General features: G+C 35.0%; 2 protein-coding genes across 5 annotated transcripts in view; one reads left to right on the forward strand and one right to left on the reverse strand.

Annotated features, from left to right (window-relative positions):
• The first annotated feature begins 972 nt into the window (after positions 1 to 972).
• On the forward strand, positions 973 to 2286 carry LOC129000740 (vacuolar protein sorting-associated protein 29). Its single transcript, XM_054427721.1, has one exon. The coding sequence runs from the start codon at positions 1176 to 1178 to the stop codon at positions 1722 to 1724; it is 549 nt and encodes a 182-aa protein (XP_054283696.1). The 5' UTR covers positions 973 to 1175; the 3' UTR covers positions 1725 to 2286.
• A 6063-nt stretch (positions 2287 to 8349) lies between these two features.
• The window catches only part of LOC129001100 (villin-1-like), a 38838-nt gene continuing 24483 nt past the window's right edge, over positions 8350 to 22704 (reverse strand). For 3 of the 4 annotated variants that reach the window (XM_054428270.1, XM_054428272.1, XM_054428273.1), the window contains exons 4-15: positions 21372 to 21568; positions 18817 to 19042; positions 17686 to 17970; positions 16835 to 17081; positions 16310 to 16554; positions 15666 to 15905; positions 15033 to 15198; positions 14772 to 14906; positions 12771 to 12926; positions 11936 to 12042; positions 8897 to 9079; positions 8350 to 8639 (exon numbers count right to left, since the gene is read on the reverse strand). In XM_054428270.1, the coding sequence (XP_054284245.1) occupies positions 8526 to 8639; positions 8897 to 9079; positions 11936 to 12042; positions 12771 to 12926; positions 14772 to 14906; positions 15033 to 15198; positions 15666 to 15905; positions 16310 to 16554; positions 16835 to 17081; positions 17686 to 17970; positions 18817 to 19042; positions 21372 to 21568 (2301 nt within the window). In that variant the 3' untranslated portion in view covers positions 8350 to 8525. The remainder of the gene's footprint in view (positions 8640 to 8896; positions 9080 to 11935; positions 12043 to 12770; positions 12927 to 14771; positions 14907 to 15032; positions 15199 to 15665; positions 15906 to 16309; positions 16555 to 16834; positions 17082 to 17685; positions 17971 to 18816; positions 19043 to 21371; positions 21569 to 22704) is intronic. The other variant, XM_054428271.1, reaches the window with a different exon arrangement.

Here is a 22704-nt window from a genome sequence, read left to right on the forward strand (position 1 = left end):
TATGGATGTTTGTTTTAGGGTGTAGCTAATTATAAGTTTAGGCATAGGCTGCACTTTACTTTAGGTCCTACACTCATCCTAAATAGGTACATTATTATTTGCTTTCTTCGTCTCTATTTCGGAACACATCACCTTATTTTAGTTTCCTTCATCGGTTTGTTTTATGTTATTTTTAATTGTTTTTTATTTAGGTTAAAGCGGCTATTTGCCATTGCACTGAAAGCATATCGTAACTTAAATTAATTTGATCCCTTTATTAGGTGAATGGTATTGAAACAAACTATGATATTGTTTCTCTCTACCACAATCTTAAAACCTTAAATCATAGGTCTAATAACAATAATTATCTTATAATAAGTTCAATTAGTATGCCTAGTCTATTTAAAACATTCCAACAAGAATAAAACCCTTGATTAAATAGTCTAGTATTGACACAGTAAATAAAATTAAAATGCGATTATTCTACAGAAAACAATCGCATAATTGGGTGCTAATACATTGACAACAAATACATAACCTCTAAATCGCAATTAGTAAATTAAAGCAATAACAAAACAATATGGCGTCGTCTCAAAAAGAGTAATTTTTGCCGAAAGAGAGGAAGAATAAAGTGCAGTCAACCTCCACTCAACAGCTCGATAGGTGTTGAGTAGTTTTGGTTGTATAAGTCCACCGTCAACCGTTTCAAAAATACGAAACGATTGGAAATAGAATGACTCGACACTCAACTCAACAGTCAACCATTTCAAAAATAGGGCCCCAGAATTTGTCACTGAGCTATAATTCGAATTTGTCATTACCAACAATTAAAAATGATCAATTATTTAATTGTTTGTGAACGGCTCAAAATAGATTTAACAAATAAATATAAACTCGATCCTACCACTCACTGGCTTCTGTTGTAAATAGATTCCTTACTCTCTGCGTCTCTGACAGGTGTTTTACGTTGTCGTCGTCGTCGTACTGTAATGTCATAAATTGAGGTGGTTGCAGAAAGGTAGTTGTCATTTTAGTCGGCAAATATCGCCACTTCGCTTTCTGAAATTGTAAATTCATTCAAATCATGTTGTTTTACTGAAGCCAGATAAGTTGTTTTAGTAACTTTCATATTAACTTACTAAGGTTTGTAGTTTGTCAAGTAAACGATTAACTAAAGCTGATTTAGTAGTGCAAGTATGTTGGTGTTAGTGTTAGGAGATTTGCATATTCCCCATAGATGCAGCAGTCTTCCAAGTAAGTTTAAAAAGTTACTTGTGCCAGGACGCATTCAACATATCTTGTGCACTGGAAATTTGTGCACCAAGGAGTCCTTTGACTATCTTAAAACCTTAGCTAGTGATGTCCATGTTGTTCGAGGTGATTTTGATGAGAACATGAACTACCCAGAACAGAAAGTGGTTACAGTAGGCCAATTCAGAATTGGCCTATGCCATGGCCATCAGGTGGTCCCTTGGGGAGATCCTGAGTCTTTAGCGCTGGTTCAAAGACAGCTAGATGTAGATATCCTTATATCGGGTCACACTCATAAGTTTGAAGCATACGAACATGACAACAAGTTCTACATCAACCCTGGATCAGCCACTGGGGCCTACAATCCTCTAGATACATCAATCATTCCTTCCTTTGTCTTGATGGATATCCAGAGTACAACTGTGGTAACGTATGTTTATCAATTGGTGGGTGACGAGGTGAAGGTGGAGAGAATCGAATACAAGAAGAGTTAAAACTTCTGTATGGCCAAGCTCCCACCAACCCTGAATCTGTTGAGTTTGTGTGACTGCGTAGGTGAGTGCAAGAAGTGAATGGTATGTAAGAAAATAATAGACTGACAATAGGCTATCCTATTGATTTTTGTAATGATTAATAAAGCTGTATAGATTTAAAAGCAGAAACACGGTATAACTATCCATTGTCGATTTGTGAAACAAATACAAAGGCATACCTGATCTATTAAAATCATAATTTGTTATCTTAAAAATTTTATCTTTCTATTTTTTTTTACAAAGTATTATGTGTAAATATTATGTTATGATCATTGATTATGATTACAGAATTATTATTCTAAATACTTTATTGTGTTCTTATATATATATATATACATATGTATTGCATGTTTCTAAAAATATTTTTACTTTAAAAGGAAGTTTTGTCTATGTATTGCTAGTAGATGATATCAGATATCAGTTTTATCTAACAATTGGCCTAATTTGTTTAGGCTACTTTATAATTTTCTCATGTCAATAATTTATAACTTATTGTGAATAAAATTATTATTTTTCTTGTTCATGTTGGTTCATATTATATTTTCTATTTTAAAAAAGTTTACTTTTAAAGTACCGATTGTTTTTTAACATTGTTATTGTCAAATCATATCTATCTTAAATATAAGTTATAATTGCAAGTAATTTTGTGTATTAATTTCAAAGTCACCTTACAACTAGGTAATTTAGTTCAAACCAAATCTTTTTAAGGCCATAACCCAGAAGTTCACTTATAACTGGGTTTACGAATGTGTGTACTTTTGCCTCTCGTTGAAGTTTGCTACCACAATATGCAGGATATTTTTTATCTTTCTATAATTTTGCTTAATATCAGCTATTTGAAACTAGGTAGCACAAATGATAACTTAGACCTAATCTCATAATTTCTAGAAGGACTTGGTATGAATGGTTTGGTCGCTGGCACAACACAATCAAGGGTAGCCTATAGCCATAGCATCCTCTAATACAAGGCAGCGGCAAAGGAAAATTGGCAGGTCTCAGTCCCGGCCTTCCGAGCCAGCTGTTGTACTAATTCATATGGAACATCTGAGCAATGCCAATGTTTAGGCCTACACACTTGTTAGCATTTGCTTTTTTCTGGATATTTTTTTTATCACAATTTTATTTACAATCTGTTCAGCTTTTTGAACATTCAGCAAATATGAGAACAATTATTAATAAAAAGTTAGTTAATCTTTCATTGACAGACCCAACTTGAAAATATTTGAAGGAAAATACCCCCGCTGCAGCAAACCTGCAGACTTAGCGAATTTCCATCTGCCTGATTGGATTTAAACTAAAATGTCTCCTTAAAAATATCACATTTATTCCCTATTTAAACAGAATTAGTTTAATGAGTACTTAGGTTTGCTGCAACAGGGAGGGTAAAAAAGTTTTTTTTAATGTAAAATATTAAAAGGTACTGTGGTTTAGTAAGAAATTAATGTATATTCCAAATTTGATCAAAATATGTTCATAAACAAGCAAACTACAACAGTTTACTTATTTTCCATAAGAATAACATGGGAATTTTAAAATTACAATTTTTTTGAATTTTCTCCGTAACAATTAGGCGCATAATAATGCTTCAATATACTAAATTATTTGTTTTTTTAAGCTCTACAAAATGGTTTGAAAAGAAATTGTGAAATTTTGTGTTTTTAGGGCCAAAAATGGGAAAAACCTATTTTTACCCTATAAAACCCCCCATAAACCCCCGTTCCCATAGTCCAATCATGCTGGTTCGCGAACTCATTCAAGTTTATCCCGCCTTACACCTTTAAACCAAGTTTTATCAAAATCGGACAAAAATTACTCAAGTTATCGTGCGGATGGACACATATATATATATATATATATATATATATATATATATATATATATATATATATAGATATATAAAAATTTGAACGAATGGTGTTTTTGGCCTCTGGGGACATCAAAATGAAAAAGTAAATCGGTCCCGGGCTTAGGTCTTACCATGAGACCTACGGTAATAGCTACTTCCCTATAGGGAAATTCGCTAAAATAACAATACAAAATTAAATTATCTAAACATTAAGCATGAGCTGAGGTCTAAAACATGACTTCTATCATAGACTAAGCAGTATGAATAGTATGATTTATCTATGCTTCTATTTAGTCTGCGGTGGGGCACACGGGAGGGACTAAGGCTAACATAACCTGTAGTGTCAGCGTTCGCCGCTAGAACTGCTAATTTGAAAATTATTTAGAATTATTTTTTTTAATTTTTAGTTATAAAATTAACTTTTAAATTATAAAATATTGTTTTAAAATTATAAAATTAATTTTTTATTTTTAAAATTAAACTGTCATAACATAACCTAACCAACCAGACTTGCTGATAATATAAAAACTATATAATATAAAAATCTAATTAGTTATAAAATTAATTTTAAAATTTAGTATTATAAAATTAAACTGTCATAACCTAACCTAACCAACCAAACTTGCTGATAGGCCTATAAAAAATTTGTTGACAAAAAGTTAATGCTGCCAGCGGGATTCGAACCCGGGACCTCCTGAACATCAATCTGTAACGCTACCAACTATGCCACGAACGCCGCTGAAATCACATTGTTTCGTTACGGTAATCGTGTTGCCTCAAGAGAATACATTAGCCACTAGAGATATGACGTCACTACACTTTTAGCCTTAGTCCCTTCCGTGTGCCCATTCCATTTAGCCTGTATGTAACGTACGGTACTATTGACCAAGAGGTTTAGAGCCAGGTCATAAGGACAATTTTAAAGTTTTTTTTTATGCATTTCACACTAGGTAAATGTTATTATTTCTTCTTCAACCATTGGAATTCCACTGTCCTTGTGAAGAATTTTATAATTGACATACCAAGGGGCTTACAGGATGAATCTTAAAACTTATGATTGAAATCTTTGGTTAGTATTTATGTTTGAAATAGGCCTACTTGATGTTCCCCACAGTTGGATTCCATAAGTCCAAATTGGCTTCAGAATTACTTTGTACTAGTGGCTTGTAGGGGCAATAGCCCCTATATAGTATATGTAATATATTCTAATAATTATTTTGTACTAATTATTTGTCTCATGGGTTACCGTACCCTACTACCTTGAATTATCGTTTAAATTTTGTGTATATTATAATAATGTATAACAGTTATCACATACCTGCATAATTCATTTTTATGTCTGCTCTGTTTAGGATCAAAATTCAAAAGGACTCTTCATGTGGTGGGTTTGTAACATAAATTTTCTAATCATAATACAGCAAAAGAACATTTTCAATAATCTTCACTATTAATTAAATATATATACATTTTTTTTTAATATAGACAAATTCACTTAGAAATCCTATTTTAACGTCATCTGGCCGCTTTACCCAGCTAAAAGCAACATAAAGTTGACCATGGGTAAACACTGTTTTTTTTCCAAATAAATTCCAACTTTTGGGAAGGTTTGGCCTTGCGCTTTATTTATAGTAATGGTGAAAGATAATCGCAATGGGAATAGAATCCTTTGTAAATTTAAAGGGCATATTAGGATCTGTAGATATTAGTTTTATTTTTGGCATGAAAAATATATGTTCCCTTTCCCTACTCCAGTAATTACTACTAACTTTACACTTTTTTCAGACATACCCAACACAACCAATCGTACTCCATTAACTAATCCAGACCCTATTTCGTATGAGCATCACTATTGAACCAACTTTTAAAACTAATTTGTGTAGTGGCATTCCAGATGGTGTAATTGAATTTATAAACTCAATTGGTATGTTCAACCTCTCTGTAGGGTCTTCTGGAACTACTTCATAATTACTGTAGTAGATTTTTAATACTTCTTCATTTAAATTATCACAATGTTCATTTAAAGGACATACAATTATTTGATTGGAGTAGTTTTGAATATTTTCTGGATTTATTGAGTTGCCATAAACAATTGCACAATCAGAGAGAACAAAGTTATCTGGAATGTCAATTGTCGGTGTTGCCCTATTGCTCTCTAAGATTCCATTACCTAATATAAGCGTAGAAGCCAATCACAAAATGCTGTTTCATTTTCATTTGCACGCATGTTTACTTTCAAATGCCCTATAGTTACATACAATACATATATTACATATACTACCTTTAACACTATTAATACAACTTTTGTAGCCAATAGTCAATGATATTACCATATGCTTTAAATAAATCTAAACCACATGTTTTAAAGTAAACAAATCGGACATGACCTGGATTCCCATGCTATTTAAATGTGATTTATTTTATCCTGTAATAACCTTTTGGTGCTTAAGTAAGAAAAATGAGTATTTTTCCCCAAAACTTCATGCCCAGACCTTTAAAATGAGACCCCTCCCAGCTTTCTACGGCCTCCAGTTCGCTCACAATTTCATTGTAAAATTTTGGGCTTACGGAATTAGATATATAGATATAGTAATAATTTATTTTCTCTGGTCAATTTTCATTTACTGTTCAGGAGCCAGTGAATTTCTGGATATATATTGACCAAACCTGGCCAATATCTTTATACTAAGCTGTTAATATTTTACCAAAAAAACACACTTTATTACCCTCCCCCCTGTAGCAGCAAGCCTAGGTACTAGTTAAACATAATGCTATTTAAATAGGTAAAAGACAAATCAGCCAAATGGAAATTTGCTTAGTCTGCAGGTTTGCAGCAACAGGGTTATTGGTTATCACTTGTAGTGTCCTACTTGAGGCTTCAGCTGTTGTAGCTGATTTAAGAGGCAAACCTAAAATAAAGGGCGAATGACTGGAGAAAAAGCAGTTACACAAATCAGTAATTTTGTTTGTATAGATTCTAAGTAAACCATTGACATCCTCTTCAATGTAATCTCTTGGTTATGTTAGTGGATGAGAGTTGATCAGAATCAGAATTTGAAGAATCAGAATCAGATTCATGCAGGATGAATAAAATTATTGACATTTTGTTTCATATAATGTACAAAATAGACAATAAAAAACTGGGTCCACAACTAGAAAAAGGAAAACATATTCAATGAACAAATTAATATCCAATTATTTGAGTTTTTAACCAATCATCATGTTAATATATATACAAGGATACACAAGGATTTCTTGAGACTGACTAGGTTTCAACTTTCATTATCAAACGAGTAGGTTTAAAAACAACTGCATCACAACAGTTGGTAAGTATTTAAATGTTACTATGGAAACAATTGAATTATTCAATCTCTGACTTTTGAATGAGTGGCAGTACAATTTTTGTCCTGGACAAAATAAGTATGAAGAACTGCATCTAATCAGAGTGAGCAAGACTTTCTTCCTTCTGAGAGAATGAAGAATTAATTGATCAAGAAAAGCAGTTCTGGAAGCTAAAACTAGGAAGTATCTGTTGGAAGTCCATTCCTCCATCAGGACTCTCGTTGTAGAGGTGACAAAAAAATTGGATATTGCCGAGCATTTTCAGAAAATGAAGAGTCTACAGAACCATGCATTGAAAAGTGCACAGAACCATGCATAAGGTATGAAGTATGCATCACTTAAGCATTGAGAATCAACAAAAAGCATTGCTAAGATGATTCATAAGAGTAAACAGCGAAAGGAATTACTCTATGTATACCAGGAGAAGTTGAGGGAACCAGAAGAACCAAGCTTTGAAGACGAGGAATACATAGACTAGGGAAGTGGCATCTGATATTTTAAACAGAAATGAAACAGAAAAACAAAACAAGCTGTTTGATGATGTGTTCTGTCAGAAGTTAAGAGATGGACAGTGAGCCTTCAGAGCTTCGGAAGAAAACAACGTACAAAAAATGTAGGGAAGAAAAGACTTAGTATTAGTTATGCAAGGTATTATCATTGTATCTAGTTATAAGTCTTTGATGTATAGTATTAAGTTTCTTTGTATTAGTTTTAATCTGACCGAGTGAGGTGGCATCATGCCATTTCACATTCGGGAGGTCAGACTCTCAGGCCGACCATTCCGAGGGGAGTTTGTACGGTTTCTTTCCTCACTTAGGCGAATGCCGGAATGGTTCCCTCAAGGGCCGTACCCCGCCAGGCAGAATGGAAGATAGAACTCTGTTCTAATTCGGCTTGGTTTATCAAACCCCAAGTAGGTATACAATAAACAAATTTTCTCTACTATTGTTTAACATTTTTTGTTAGGTACTCTTGAATGAAATCATAAAACAAATAAATTAAGTTTTACAAGTCAAACGATGCTTGAAAAGTTTTTAAGCATGGTATGTATGGCTTTGATTGGTTTTTAAAACCCAGTTAGGCAATGTTTATTTAAAATAAGTTTTATTTCTCATGGACATAGTGCCCGCCTGGTAGTCAGCAGGTTCCTGGTCTAATTCTAAGAACTCTTATTTTAGATAATTTCAAAATTGAACAGTGATTGACAATTATTGGAAATTTAATAAAAGTTTTTGGCTAAAGAACCAGTTCATCATGCTAAGTAATAATATCAATTATCTCTCATTCAAGACTCATCTTCCCCTTCGTATGTGCTTTGTTGTGAATCTAATCATGATGTTTGGAAAGGAAGGTTTAAACATATAGTGAAATAAACAGTTGTAGAAAAGAATTAGAATTGCATATTAAACTTATCCAGATTTATTTATAAATATCGACATCATCACATAGTTGTTAAAACAATATACATTCATTAACTATAAAAATAAATTGCAATGAACAGGTTTAATAGGGTTTACAATTCATAGAACATTAATAATAAACAATAAATAACAAACATATTTACAACTAACACGTGTTTAAAACACCCCTACTTTCTTCTTCAAATTGTCCTGCCTCCATTTTGGTAAACTGTTGAAATGTTCAAACGACATCCCAAACGTAGAGGAGAAATCATCACGGCTGAGGTGGAGCTGTAAAAGATATTGAACTATTATAGAATACATCATTTGACCAACATTAGAACGTTATACTGTAATACACCAATAATAACATACTGTAGTTACAACAATTTGTTTTAACAAAAAATAAAATGTACGATACCAGAAACTGGCAGATATTCTCTTCCTATTCACAAACTTTTTTTCACATTTAGTCAAAGATGTCCCAAATCAAATCAAATCAAATGGTAGATATTATTATTCATTCAGAATCATTTAATATTACTTACTTCTTTTCTTGTGGCATCCACGTTCAACGGGAGTTTCTCTGGGTCTTTTTCTTTTAGGACATCAATGGGAAATTTTTCATACTCCTCAAAATCTTGTACACCGTTTGTAATCTTCAACTCAACTTGAAGCACCGGCTTTTGACTTTCAAGCTCCTTCCGTTGTTCGGCAAATGGTTTGTATTCCTACAGGAAAATGAAAGTGTTAATGAAAAGACAATTTTGTGTGTCAACATACATAAATAATTTTGAATGATTCACAATATATTTGCAGCCAAAATAATGTATTAAAACTTCATGAAAAACACTATGACTGACATATAATATGAGAGGAAACGACCATAATCTGTTCCAACCTAAAAAAGCAAATTCAAAATTTTGTAAAATTAACATAAAAACAAATTTGTGAATTTTTACTAGATTAAAAAAATACAACTGCTTATAGAATTCTTTTGATTTCTGCTTTTCATTACAATTTAAAGAAATGATAAAGGACCCAATTCTCATTTGTCATGGGACGCTTTAAAACCCTCAATCAATGCTTTTAGCTTGCTCATATCAATTTGGAAAACTTAATCTCATTGTGTTACTTACTGTATTTTGTTGGCCTTTCTAATTAATTATACCTATTTACTATTCAAATTTTCTAATAAAAATGTCATTGTTAAAAATTAACTAGAGTAGAGTTTTCAATGCCTCCTTTTATATGTTGAAAAATCAATCTCCCCTTTCTTTAAACAAAAAGGATTCTCTTTATGGTAAGTGGAACATTAAGGGGCGGTTCACGAGCTCGGGACTTCATAGTCCGCGACCAGACGTTGGTCCCGGACTATATAAGCGACGACCAAAAAATGGGTTCACGAGTCAGAGCCTAATGATGTGAAAGCCGGGCCCATTGTAGGTCGAGACCAAATCCATAGCGGAGCCTAATGACAGGGATTCGCAGGGAATTTCTGTTGAGACGTTGGTAACAACCAGTAACAACAGTCTGGAAACACATGTGAAGCCACTGCTGTTGACATACGCACTTCCATACAATAGGATGATCGTGAAAAAGGGCTGAACCAAAACGTCCAAACCGATTATTTTCCCCATATTTCATTGTCCCAATGCTCGCCTATGATAATCTATCTAAGTTTATTTATTTATAAACACAACAATCCACGTTTGTGTCAGATAATGGAAGTCTTTAGAGAAATATATTTTTCTGTGTGCATTATTATAATTCAATTAAGATGCATGATATAAAATAACCGGGTAGGCCTATTTATAACCGGATGAATGCCTATTTTGCATAAATGCCCGATAATTAAGGATGGTGATTTTTGGATAGGATAATTTTAACTAAACTTATTTAAATGGTACAATTATTGAAACTAAAATGTATTTAGAGGTACTGATTATTAGATATAAAAATCGTATGTGTGTGCTAGATCTAATCGTGGCTGTAAACAAAGAATATTCTTTCCGTTATTCTTCCACTCTATAATAATCTAACTGTAAAATGTTGAAAATAATATTCTGCAATTAGCTCGTAATATTATTTATGTTAACAGCTATGGTTTTTAATTTACATTTTGTGTTGTTGCGATTTTTAAAATCAGTTTCATTACAATGCGTTTATATTTACTAGGTAGGAAGGATTTACTTATATTATATTTACTAGTAGGAAAACATAGTTTTTTTTCTTTGGGCATAGTTTCGAACTGAAAATTTGATTTGTTCTGCTTTCATTACCAAATAAATAGCTACCATCCAAACTTTACTAACATTAAATAAATCACCAGTTTCTCGATGAAAAGTGCCATCAGCCAAAAATATTAGTGCAACTGACATTTCTTTTTCAATTTAGAATACTGTAATGGATTTTGCTGTCGGGAAATCCGTGCCTTGGAGTGAACGCCTCAAATGTCTCATTGACGGCATCTTTGGACACATTTTAATCCATCTTTAAATTCATCAAGTCGTAAAGGGGTTTTAGTCATGATAACGAGCTGGTCCTATGCGAGGTAGTGGAGTGATGGTACATAATTGTTAACATAATACAGTATAGATATTTCATAGTCATATTCAATACACACGGCGACCAGGAAGTAGCCTACAACACAAGACGGTGATATCACCGCGAACCGTACTCAACGACTGACGGTTTGCTTGATGTTTCCCACGGCAAAAAAACTATTTCAAACTGATAATTATGTTGGATAACGATGGTTTAACTGTGGCTGATTAGTTATATTTATATTCTACGCATAATTTTGTCGTTAAAATTGTAATGACATGGGGTTTATCAGTAAAATATCTTTGTTATGATACTACTTTGTTACGTGCATAATTTATCTGTCGTTTTAAGTTGTTTGATGATTTTTTTCATGTTTTATGATCCTTTTTACCATTTTTACATATTTTTTAAATATGGTGTTGTGGGTAATGAAATTGTTCGGAATTTAATGAGGAACCATATTTAAACATTAGTTTTTAACAAATAATAAAAATAAAGGAGCTAATTAGATAAAACCGGCATAATGTCACGTTAAACCTGCCTCCTACCAGGTCTGAGTTGGAGACCAAACACCATTGTTCTTTTGGGCCCGAACCATCTCATTTGGGCTCGGACTTGACTCGTGAACCCACCGGGACTAATGATCAGAGCCGGGACTATCTGTAATTGGACTCGTGAACCCAACTTTTAAAACCGGGTTTTATCCCTGCACTAATTGTGTGCCGCCTATCAGTTTGGTCCGCGGCTTATATAGTCTCGAGCTCGTGAACCCGATTTTTTAAGTCGCGGCCCAAATACCGGTTATTTCCGGATTCTGGGCTCGGACTACGATAGTCCCGAGCTCGTGAACCGCCCCTAAATAATGACTTCTTTGGTCAATTGGCGCTTTTATGGCGACATGCATTGGTTCAACTGGTGAAATATGTGCCGTTTTAGGGAAAATAAAACTGTGACTTACTCTCAATACCAGTGCATATTCCCAAAACAAGCTATATGTAGACATTCACAACATTATTGTACACTACACTAATCTCTCTTACATTCCACAAATCAGGATCCCAAACGCCGAAAAACCCAGTGAAGTTTGGAGGTTCAAATCCTTGTTTGATCTGCAGAATAGGAGTGTCTGGATCTCTTCCTGCTGGGTCTGAAACAATTGTGGAAAAACTTATAAAACAACGGTTTCTAAGGTAAGTTTTTATTTTTCTCTACCTCTCAACCGTTTGAACCCCAGGGATTATCATTGCGATTGTTTCAACACAGCATCATTTGTTTTGTTGTACCTTTTCTGTTTAATAATTAATATACAACGAAATACAAATAAATAAGAACAGTTAGCAATGAACTATATGGTCCATGAAACATGTGGTCTTAGTCAGTAACAAAACTGCAAAGATCATCTCACTCTGTTTTTCACGTGACCGTTTTTTATGACACTTTGTAACTATTGTTTGCCTTAATTCCAAATAAAAACAAATCAAATAGCTGGGTAGCGGAGTGGTTGTAGTGCTAACCTGACAGATGGTTACCAGTTCTGTTCGATCCTGAGAAAAGCTTTTTGACTGTTCAAAACTGGATATAGCTGTCCTTGGTTGATGGCTATTATATTACTGTCTAATGAACAATCTAATCTTAGTTAGTAAAAAAGCTGTCATATTTATTCAACAATCATTCTCGCCTTAAAATGTGTACCCAGTACTTCAGCCTCGCTTATTATAATCTAATCCATAAGAGAGTCAAAAGGATCGCCAATTCCGCCTAATTTGGCACACATGCAGTGCCAACAACTCTTTGTCTTCAAATAAGCACCATGGTTGGGGTCGTTTGAATCAAATCCAATCAAAGAACTATAGTCGACAAATAACCATAGCATACCTGTGCGCAGATAGTTGAACGCCAGGGTGATGGATTGTTTCTTCTCCTCCCGGTTGGCGTGTTGTCCGATCCACAGGAAGATTGCGTCCCATGTGTCGAGTAACATCACGTCGTCCGGCACAAGGTCCACCTGCGTGAAATTGACCATCTCTTCCACTGGAAATATGGAGAAAACATCAATGTTAACACTTTCCGTTGTTGTATTCGCTAGTTGAACGATCTTTCGGACAATACTGATTCAAATTTTGTTGACAAATCTCAAAGTTTAACTAAATCTACCAAATACGCAATATCTTTACATTTTGTTGCAAGTCAATTTGTGTATGGAAATGGAAGTAGGAATTGAAACCAAATCACACACAAAAAAGTGAAATAAGTAGAAGTAAATGTAAATTTGAAAAAAAAACAGTCTCCATGATAAAAAAAATCATAAATGTTTTCTATGACTTCAAATGTACATTGTACAGTTTTTAATCTTGATGAGTTTAAGGATGCCATTATATTTAGCAAACGTTTAAATTTCAAATAAGCCTTAAGTAATGAGAACATAATCAGTACTGGTAGTCTACAGTTTGAATAGATAGGCCTACCTACCACAATTTCTTTTGGTCCACTTTAACACGTTGCCTACCAGCCGTCACACTCAGTTGTATGAGGGTTGTTGTGAGACGTGGTAGTGAAAGGGTTAACACGTTGCCTACCAGCCGTCACACTCAGTTGTATGAGGGGTGTTGTGAGACGTGGTAGTGAAAGGGTTAACACGTTGCCTACCAGCCGTCACACTCAGTTGTATGAGGGTTGTTGTGAGACGTGGTAGTGAAAGGGTTAACACGTTGCCTACCAGCCGTCACACTCAGTTGTATGAGGGTTGTTGTGAGACGTGGTAGTGAAAGGGTTAACACGTTGCCTACCAGCCGTCACACTCAGTTGTATGAGGGTTGTTGTGAGACGTGGTAGTGAAAGGGTTAACACGTTGCCTACCAGCCGTCACACTCAGTTGTATGAGGGTTGTTGTGAGACGTGGTAGTGAAAGGGTTAACACGTTGCCTACCAGCCGTCACACTCAGTTGTATGAGGGTTGTTGTGAGACGTGGTAGTGAAAGGGTTAACACGTTGCCTACCAGCCGTCACACTCAGTTGTATGAGGGTTGTTGTGAGACGTGGTAGTGAAAGGGTTAACACGTTGCCTACCAGCCGTCACACTCAGTTGTATGAGGGTTGTTGTGAGACGTGGTAGTGAAAGGGTTAACACGTTGCCTACCAGCCGTCACACTCAGTTGTATGAGGGTTGTTGTGAGACGTGGTAGTGAAAGGGTTAACACGTTGCCTACCAGCCGTCACACTCAGTTGTATGAGGGTTGTTGTGAGACGTGGTAGTGAAAGGGTTAACACGTTGCCTACCAGCCGTCACACTCAGTTGTATGAGGGTTGTTGTGAGACGTGGTAGTGAAAGGGTTAACACGTTGCCTACCAGCCGTCACACTCAGTTGTATGAGGGGTGTTGTGAGACGTGGTAGTGAAAGGGTTAACACGTTGCCTACCAGCCGTCACACTCAGTTGTATGAGGGTTGTTGTGAGACGTGGTAGTGAAAGGGTTAACACGTTGCCTACCAGCCGTCACACTCAGTTGTATGAGGGTTGTTGTGAGACGTGGTAGTGAAAGGGTTAACACGTTGCCTACCAGCCGTCACACTCAGTTGTATGAGGGTTGTTGTGAGACGTGGTAGTGAAAGGGTTAACACGTTGCCTACCAGCCGTCACACTCAGTTGTATGAGGGGTGTTGTGAGACGTGGTAGTGAAAGGGTTAAAGTAGGTACCAGTATGTACAAGAAATATTGTGTCCAATTCCAATTGCGATGTTGGTTAAACATATTAAAATGGTTAATAAATTACTTAATTTTTTCTCTCTACAGTTTGCTTTACACAACGTTTATAAGACTTGAAACTCTACTGAATTCAATCATTAATAAATTAGATATGACAATTTGAAAAATCCTAACCTTTGAAGACTCCAGTAGCATTGGAACAGTGGAAGAGTCTTGCTGGGATTGTATTCTCAGTTTCAGCCAACCTTTTAGAGTCTGCGTACGACTCCTTTCCTCCAATCGCGGTCCAAAAGTCTGTCTTTTCCTGACCTGTAAATTGTAAAAAGAGATAATAGTGTGTAAAACATCAATTTGGCACCCTAAAAATGGTGTATTCATAAAAAATAACAATCTAATTTTTTTAAATTGATTTATTCATTTAAAAATATTTCTCACCTTCATACACAACGGAAAATTCTGTTTTTGTCAATGAGCCGGCGATTTTTTTAGCCATCTCCCTCTCGTCCCCGGTTGAACCTTTGCCGCACCAGACGTAACAAGAACTTCCATTCCTCAGAACAAACACGTCGTTGGAGTTGAGTGAAGATGCTTTCAGAACCACCTACATAGAGATTATACATTTAAAAAATAATGGTATAAAAATATCATTATAACAACAAGTGGTCGGTATATTGAGTTCTTGCTTTACAGAACAACTTAAGTCTTTATGGTTTAAGTCATAAATGTAAATACCTAGAAGCAACAAAAAATACAAATACCACAGTTAACAAAACTATGAAACAGCTCAGATACTAAACAGTACAAGTAGTGGTGTTAAGAGCGAAGTTTGACCAGTGTTTTTGCCAATTCCACGACGTAGTCATCTCTTAAAGACTGGACAATCTACTATAACCGTCGAAGCCTCCCAAATTATACTGGTAAATTTTCTTTCCAGCTGTTGAACCAAATTGGAAACAATTAAAAGATTTGTCCACACGATGATCGTACAAAATTTCTTAAATAAAGTTAAAATATAAAAGATAAGTACAAGTTTACTATTAACACTTTTTCCGGTCACAAAGTACGCACCTGTGTAGCGCGGGTGTTGTGTGCCTGGTTGCCCCGCACTTGTATCAGCAGATTGTCGGGATACCAGTCACGATGGTCGCCACTCATCACCACCATCTTGCCGTGGAAGATCGCCAGGAAGTGGGGCGGTTCCTTGCTCTGCACCACTCTGACCTGTACAGCGGCTCCGCCTAGAGCGTCGTCTTGTGCCACTGTGTGTAGTGCCAGGGCCGTCTGCTCCGTCACACTCGAGTGGAGACCCTGTAAATAGGTAACTAGTAAAGAACAGCTGTTTTGCTTTTTCCTTTGCAAGGACCATTTGTTAAATCACTTGGAATTGAGCCAGCGATATTCTTTTAGACAAGCACTATAACCACTCAAAAACACATTTTTAAACTAAAACAAAAAGCGGAGATTATTACTATTTAAAAAAATGGTATAATAAGGTTCACCTAATAGTCAGTCAATAAGTCAACGGAGCTGCTGAGAATAATTTATAGTTTTTGATGTTTAAAACTGGACTCATTTTATTTTTTCTCACTGGATTCTATGCTCATTGTGTATTCACCTCAAAGTGTGTCCCGGTCCCAAAAAATTTAATTATATTTATGTCAACCAAATTCTAAATAAACAAAAACTAATGACAAATTAAAAAGTATCATCACCAGCCAATAGTAGAGGATATGCCGTTCCTGTCCTCGTGCAAAATACGAGTACTTGACCAGGTAACAGTCGCCTGCGTAGAATGTTCCGTGACACGGCTTGGGCACCAGCTCTAACTCTGATTGGACGACTCGCCACACCGTAGTGGTACCACTGCCGTCGTCTACCAACTGCGACTCAGCTGCTAGCCGTGGTGACTCGTGCAGCGTAGTGGCATCTTGCATCGTCACTACCTTTGCCTTCACTGCTACCAACAAAAAATAAAATTTAGAATCCATAAGTTTTACTATAGCCACTTTGGATAGTGTGAAAAAATAAAAGTAAAATGCTGTTATGTTTACACTAATAATTTAATTTATATCTTTAAAGTTCACGCTATGATTGAACAAAATAATCTCTTCCAGAATCTAAATGATTTAGTGAAAAAGCATAATGGTGGATATAGCAAGTGAAGAACACAATTTGTTAAACGTTAATGGTCTCTAGCTTTGCCTTGTTTTGACAAGTATGTCAAGCGACATCAGTACCTGGCATTTTATTGATATTGTTAATGTTGGTTATGATCTCTTTCTCCTTCCACGAGAGGAACAGAGCCTTAAACTCTGTAGGTTCTCCGCCCTCGACGACCCGGCTGATGTGTGTGTAGCTCGGGTAGTTCTTCTTCATGATGAAACCGTGTGCGTTGCGCATAGCTTCTACTCGCTCCTTCGCTGAAGCGTGACGACCGATCCACACCCAGATACCGTTAGCGCCATTGTCGATTATGAACGAGTCCTGCGGAAAAAAGATTCATTAAGTTAAAAAATTAACTTTTGGATATCGAAGTAGACATTCCATCTGGACCAGCAGTAGCTAATTTTTAATTCTAATAGAACATTGAATGAACGACTGAGTGCTTTAACATGGGGATGGATGTTTAGTTTATTTCTATCAACAAATTTCGCAAATACATTATTACCTTAAAAATTTGATTAAGTACATACTACAGCTATTCAAAATTGACATACACATACTGTATATCTGTTGAAAATACATAGTTGAATTATTAATTATTTAACTCGTGGGAAAAACAGTTATTTGAGTTCTGAGATTTGTGAAATTTTACATCTTCTGTATTTATTATATTTCCTGCTTATAAGTTTGATCAAGAAATGCACTTACAGTGTTTCCTGCTATTGCAACGCCCAGTTAGTGTAATAGTGTAATATTCATGGTATGTTCCTTTAATTCCTTCGCACATAAAATCGCCAGATACCAGTTGGTGAAAAACCTTCGGTTTTTGGAACCAACTTCTGATTTACTTACTTACAATAAATCCTTAAACATAAACTTATAATATCACCAACAATGAATTAATTTAAAGAATCCTGTTACTCACATTAGTGTTGAGGTCTGTCTGTAGTAGTGGACCAGTTTTCACCTCAACCACTTTGTAAGTTCCGTCCTCATCAGAACACTTGTACAACTTGAGGGCCGACCGTTCCTTAGTCTCCACTTTGCCGTCATCGTCTGTAGCCTCCCGCAGTGACGCACGCGCCGATGCGCTTAGGTCCAAATAGACTCCAAGTAACATTCTCTCAGACTCTAGGAGCTTTTCCTCTTTGCCGTCGTCTACAAAAACGATGGACACAGCATTGTGCTCGTCTTTCAACTGTGTTGCAACCTGTAATTTGGTAAATAAAGGGGATATTAGTCTAACTGATGAATTGTATGTATTAAGTCTTAATAACTTTCACAATTAGGTTAGTACGATGTCACCACACCAGGGTGTGTAAGTGACGACAATGAGGAGTGAAGGAAGATTTGTGTAGGAGGTTTGAAATTATAGCTTTGTTTCTAAAGATAAAATAGTTGAAGAGCCAAGAACATTTTTTTCAAAGCTAAATGATCAAGGGCTACAGTATCAATCAATAAAAATCCATTGATTTTTCTCAACATTGAATTGACCACTATATACACTCAGATACCCAACCTTTACTGTCCATTATTTAATATTCACTCAGAATTAGAAAAAAAATATGACATATAATTAATAGAATTTTTTTCAATTTGGTTTTATGGAAAATTAATAGTTTTTTAAAGTGAATAAAACAAACCAATCATATCCAAATTTACCTTTTACCAATTACATGATGATGTTAAGATCACACAGGCATATACAGCACCAAGAAAAACCAATTATAAAAACTTTAAGAGAATAATTATATAGATCAAATGAGAGTCTAAAACAAAATTCATCTTTTAGAGTCCACCGCTTGGTTATGGTTTGCAAAAGCTGAAGCAACACAGCCATCAAATATCAACTGTTTCAGACAGTACCTGTCCTATCTACTCTACAACAACCAACAATACCTATTTAAAATCTGGATTGCTGGTTCGATGCCATAACAGTATACATTCTCGACCCATATAGCCTATCCATTTTGTCATTGTGCTATCCATAATGTCTAGAAAAAAGTTTGACGTTGAATAGTAACAGACCAGAAATTGCTGTTGTTGCGTTCCTTACCTTGATAGCCTGAAGTTTCTCCATGTTGTTAGCAGACCGGCCGATCCAGATGAACACAACATCTTTTGTGTCGATGATGAAGACGTCGCCTTTGTTCATGTGTTCCCATTTGATGGCTGGCATTTGTCTGATGACAGGGTAGCGACGGCCCTTCACTCGGAACAGCCGGGGCTCAAACTGAGATATTACATGGTTCAGAGCCGACTGCACACCACCTTTCAGTGTCCTGCGGAAAATTACAGCATTGACTATAGATGCACTGCTGCAAAGTAAACATGTTAACATGAAAATAGGTTTAATTGAGCCATTGATAGAAAGTTTTGTTTTAAAATTTTATTTTATTCCCCTCCCTATAACTTTGCTACAATGTTAGAAACAATATTCAGTTTGATTGGACTACAAAATGTTTTCTACCAATACATTGTCTACCAACTTTTCAAACATGCCCACCTTATCGTAAAGTATAACATTGTTTGGGCCTCAATAAATACTATCACAGTTGAAACAAATTAAAAATATATAACTTAAATAATAGTACTCTCTATATGAAGGGTTTTTTTGGCTATGTTTATCTCTGCGTCGTTGTAGCTTTGGCAGAATATTTGTAGGTATGTAAATTGTAATGAACATGGAAAAAGAGGTTGAAATTTTTAGTCCGAATTAAAGCATTGAATTGGGTTAAAAATAAAAAAAGTTTTGTTAATTTAATGATGCTTAACATGATTACAATGATGTTAAAAATAATTTTTTCATCCGACCATAGCCAATTAAAGTCAGATATCAGAAACTATAGAATTTTTCAACTTGAATTAACGTTCTACAACCACGGGCCAATCATGTTCAATTTGTGAAACAGAAAAGTAAATATTTTGCTAGTATAATATAATAATAATAACCAAGCATAAAGTTGGCACAAAACTAATCGGAAATAAAAATTAATTTAAGTTTACATTAAACTAATCTGAAATAAAATTTAATTTTTTCATCAAAAACCTACTCACTTGGTTAAAATATCTTGGAGATCCATATAAAATTGTTAAAAAACAATTATTAATCCATTCAAACTTATAAAATGAAAAGCCGACCAATTAACCAAACAACGTACTAGACCAAAAGATGAATGGAAACTAACCGTATTTGGATGGTTCATTGGTTCCAATCACACACTTGCATTATGATATCTAGAGTCGTGAAAATCAAACAATGGTCTTTAAAAGTAGAGCACTTAGATGTGATCCATCAAGTATGAGTCATTAATGGTCATTTATAGCTCATGACTTTGTTTATGACATTGTTTTTGGGTCGATAGTTGATTCATATCCTGGCTTTCATATCAGGTTTCCCTTCAAATCATTTCCTGCATAATGAACGAATGGAAAAAGTGTCGTATGAATTGAGTTCTTGTTTAAAAAATAATTTTTACTTCAAAGAATTATTACGTCAAAGTACTTGGGTAAAAGTACAAAGAATATGTTTTTTTTAGAAACAAAATTTTGTATGTTTTTAAAAACTTTTATAAACCAGATACTTGAGCTGGTTTTGAATGATTGAAAATTGTGACAAAAATTCAATTTAAAAATGATTTCTCATTTTTAATCCCAAAATTTACAAATAGGTTTTGTTAGATTAACAATTTTTTAGACCGATTAGCAGAAAGTTTAATAATAGGTGTATGTTAAAAGGAGAAGGTATAACAGTGGATTGGCGGATTTATCAAAAATACAGCTGTGATTTTAATTGTACAATCTTAACATCATTAATTGACTGTACTGTTGATAAATGCCTAACAAATTAGTTTTTGAATAGGTAAGCAGCATAATGAGTATACTATAGTTCGGCCGCTTAGAAAATGACCTGCGCACTAATGCTAAAACAATGCTGGAGGAGGTCGCTTTCTAAGCGGCCGAACTTTAGCCGAGTATTACATCCCAAATGTTTTTTTCCATTTTCCTATATAATTACTGCACAGCTCTCAATGTTCTAAAAAACAAAAAAATGTCTTCATGCTTAAAAAATAATATTTTTACTATGTAGATTGTGAACAACCCTCAAATTTGTTTTGAAGAATGTCTAATGCTGTTCTCTGTAATGATGAAGAACTGAGATGTGGTCACAGAGCTGAAGGCAAGGGTAGGATTTAATGAAGACTGGACTTCGAAGTTTGTTTATAGATACAAACACTGTTGTATAAGTGCTTAAAATTTTAAGGTACCTAACACTATGTTGCATATAATGATTTGCTCTTATTTTCATAGTTTATTTTTTTATTTTGTGTGTTTTTACACCAATGGAATTTTTTACGTTTTGAAAGGAAACGGTCCAAATCCTGGTCTTTTTTTTCTAACATCGGCCTTTTTGTTATATAGTATCATTAATTCATAGCCCATAATGACAAATGGCATCTGGGTTTGAAAACAATCTCGCTTGGAATCGAACCAGCGACCTTCAGATTTGAAGGGGACCACTCGGCTACCCAGACAATCTATTCCACTACAACTGATTAAATATTATTTTCTGAACGGCTCTACTTATTTTTTTTACGAATATGGTCGTACCTGATGCCGCTGCTAAAGTACGCCAGGAAACGTGTTGACTCCTGTCCCTGCACTTCCCTGTGCTGAGTGCAGATCCCACCGAGGTGGTCGTCCAGCTCCACAGTCTTGTAGGCCGCCACAGCACTCTCGTCTTGCGAGGTCGTTGCGCCTAGCCAAAAGTGGATATGCATCTCCAAACGGCCTTTCTTCTCAGTGCTCTGCGAAAACATATCACTTATTGAGACTTTCGATTCCATGTTCATATTTTACTAGCTAACCAGTAAGTTAGACGAGCTAGGACTACTCTATAAAACCAACAAATTGTCTTGGTAGACTAGTGAGTAGTGATTCTCTGTTTAGATACCTACAACACCAAGTGTACTGTGCTATCTTAGTGAAGAGATTTAAGTGTGTTTTGAGTTTGGTGCAAGAGGTCATCTTAATTGCAGTGGTGCTCAGAAATTAATAATCCTCTAACATCTATTATGTGTTTGCTGTAATTTTTTTTATTTTCTGTGACTTTTGAGGTTGAACGTGGATCTCCAGATGATCTTTCCTCCCCAGTGCTCTGTCAGAAACATATCACTTACTGACACTTTCAATACCTCATTTCTATTTTGGTTGAGAATGAGAATGAGAATGAGAATGAGATTTTTATTTGCCAGTTGATATTCCATACAAATACATTGGCACGTCAAATTAGTCATAAAATATAACATTAATTAAAATCTAGTGGAGTCAGTGTTCTTGACATATAATCTTCTATTGAATATAATGGCTGATTACAAAGAAAGTTATTTATTTTAATCTTGAAATCCTTATCATTAAGTAATCTTATGGCTATTGGTAACTTATTATAAAATTTACTGCTTAAAATTAATGGTTTTTTATCAGTTTTAGCAAGTCTAACATAAGGAAGATTTATATTACATTTATGGCGAGTATTATGGCAGTGTATATCTCTCCTATAATCTAACTTATCTAATTGTGGTCTTAAGTATAACAGGCATTGCTTAATAAATAGAGAAAACAGTGTTAATATTTGGTATTCTTTAAAAAATTCAGTGCAATCATGGTGCCTATCTACAGCAGCTATTACCCTAATTGCCTTTTGCTGCAAATTGAAAATTTCTTTTGCATAAGCAGCAAATTGAAGTCAATCGCATGCCAATTGACTGAATATGAGATAAAAATACGTATAGTTAAACAAATGTAGTAATATTGTTAGAATGAATCCTCCTCCATGAATCCTTGACTTCATGAGGAAAGTTTTGATTTCAGGTTTTCTCAATGGATTGGTGATTTCCTATAAAATATATTTGAGGGTATTTTTCTTATAGCTTAGAGGTTAAGC

The sequence above is a fragment of the Macrosteles quadrilineatus genome, unplaced genomic scaffold, assembly GCF_028750875.1.
Source record: "Macrosteles quadrilineatus isolate MER2022 unplaced genomic scaffold, UCM_ALF_1.0 Scaffold_8__2_contigs__length_117827958, whole genome shotgun sequence".
Taxonomy (NCBI): Eukaryota; Metazoa; Arthropoda; class Insecta; order Hemiptera; family Cicadellidae; genus Macrosteles; species Macrosteles quadrilineatus.

Coding starts and splice junctions, on each gene's coding strand:
- LOC129000740 (XM_054427721.1), top strand. CDS start 1,176: ATGTTGGTGTTAGTGTTAGGAGATTTGCATATTCCCCATAGATGCAGC.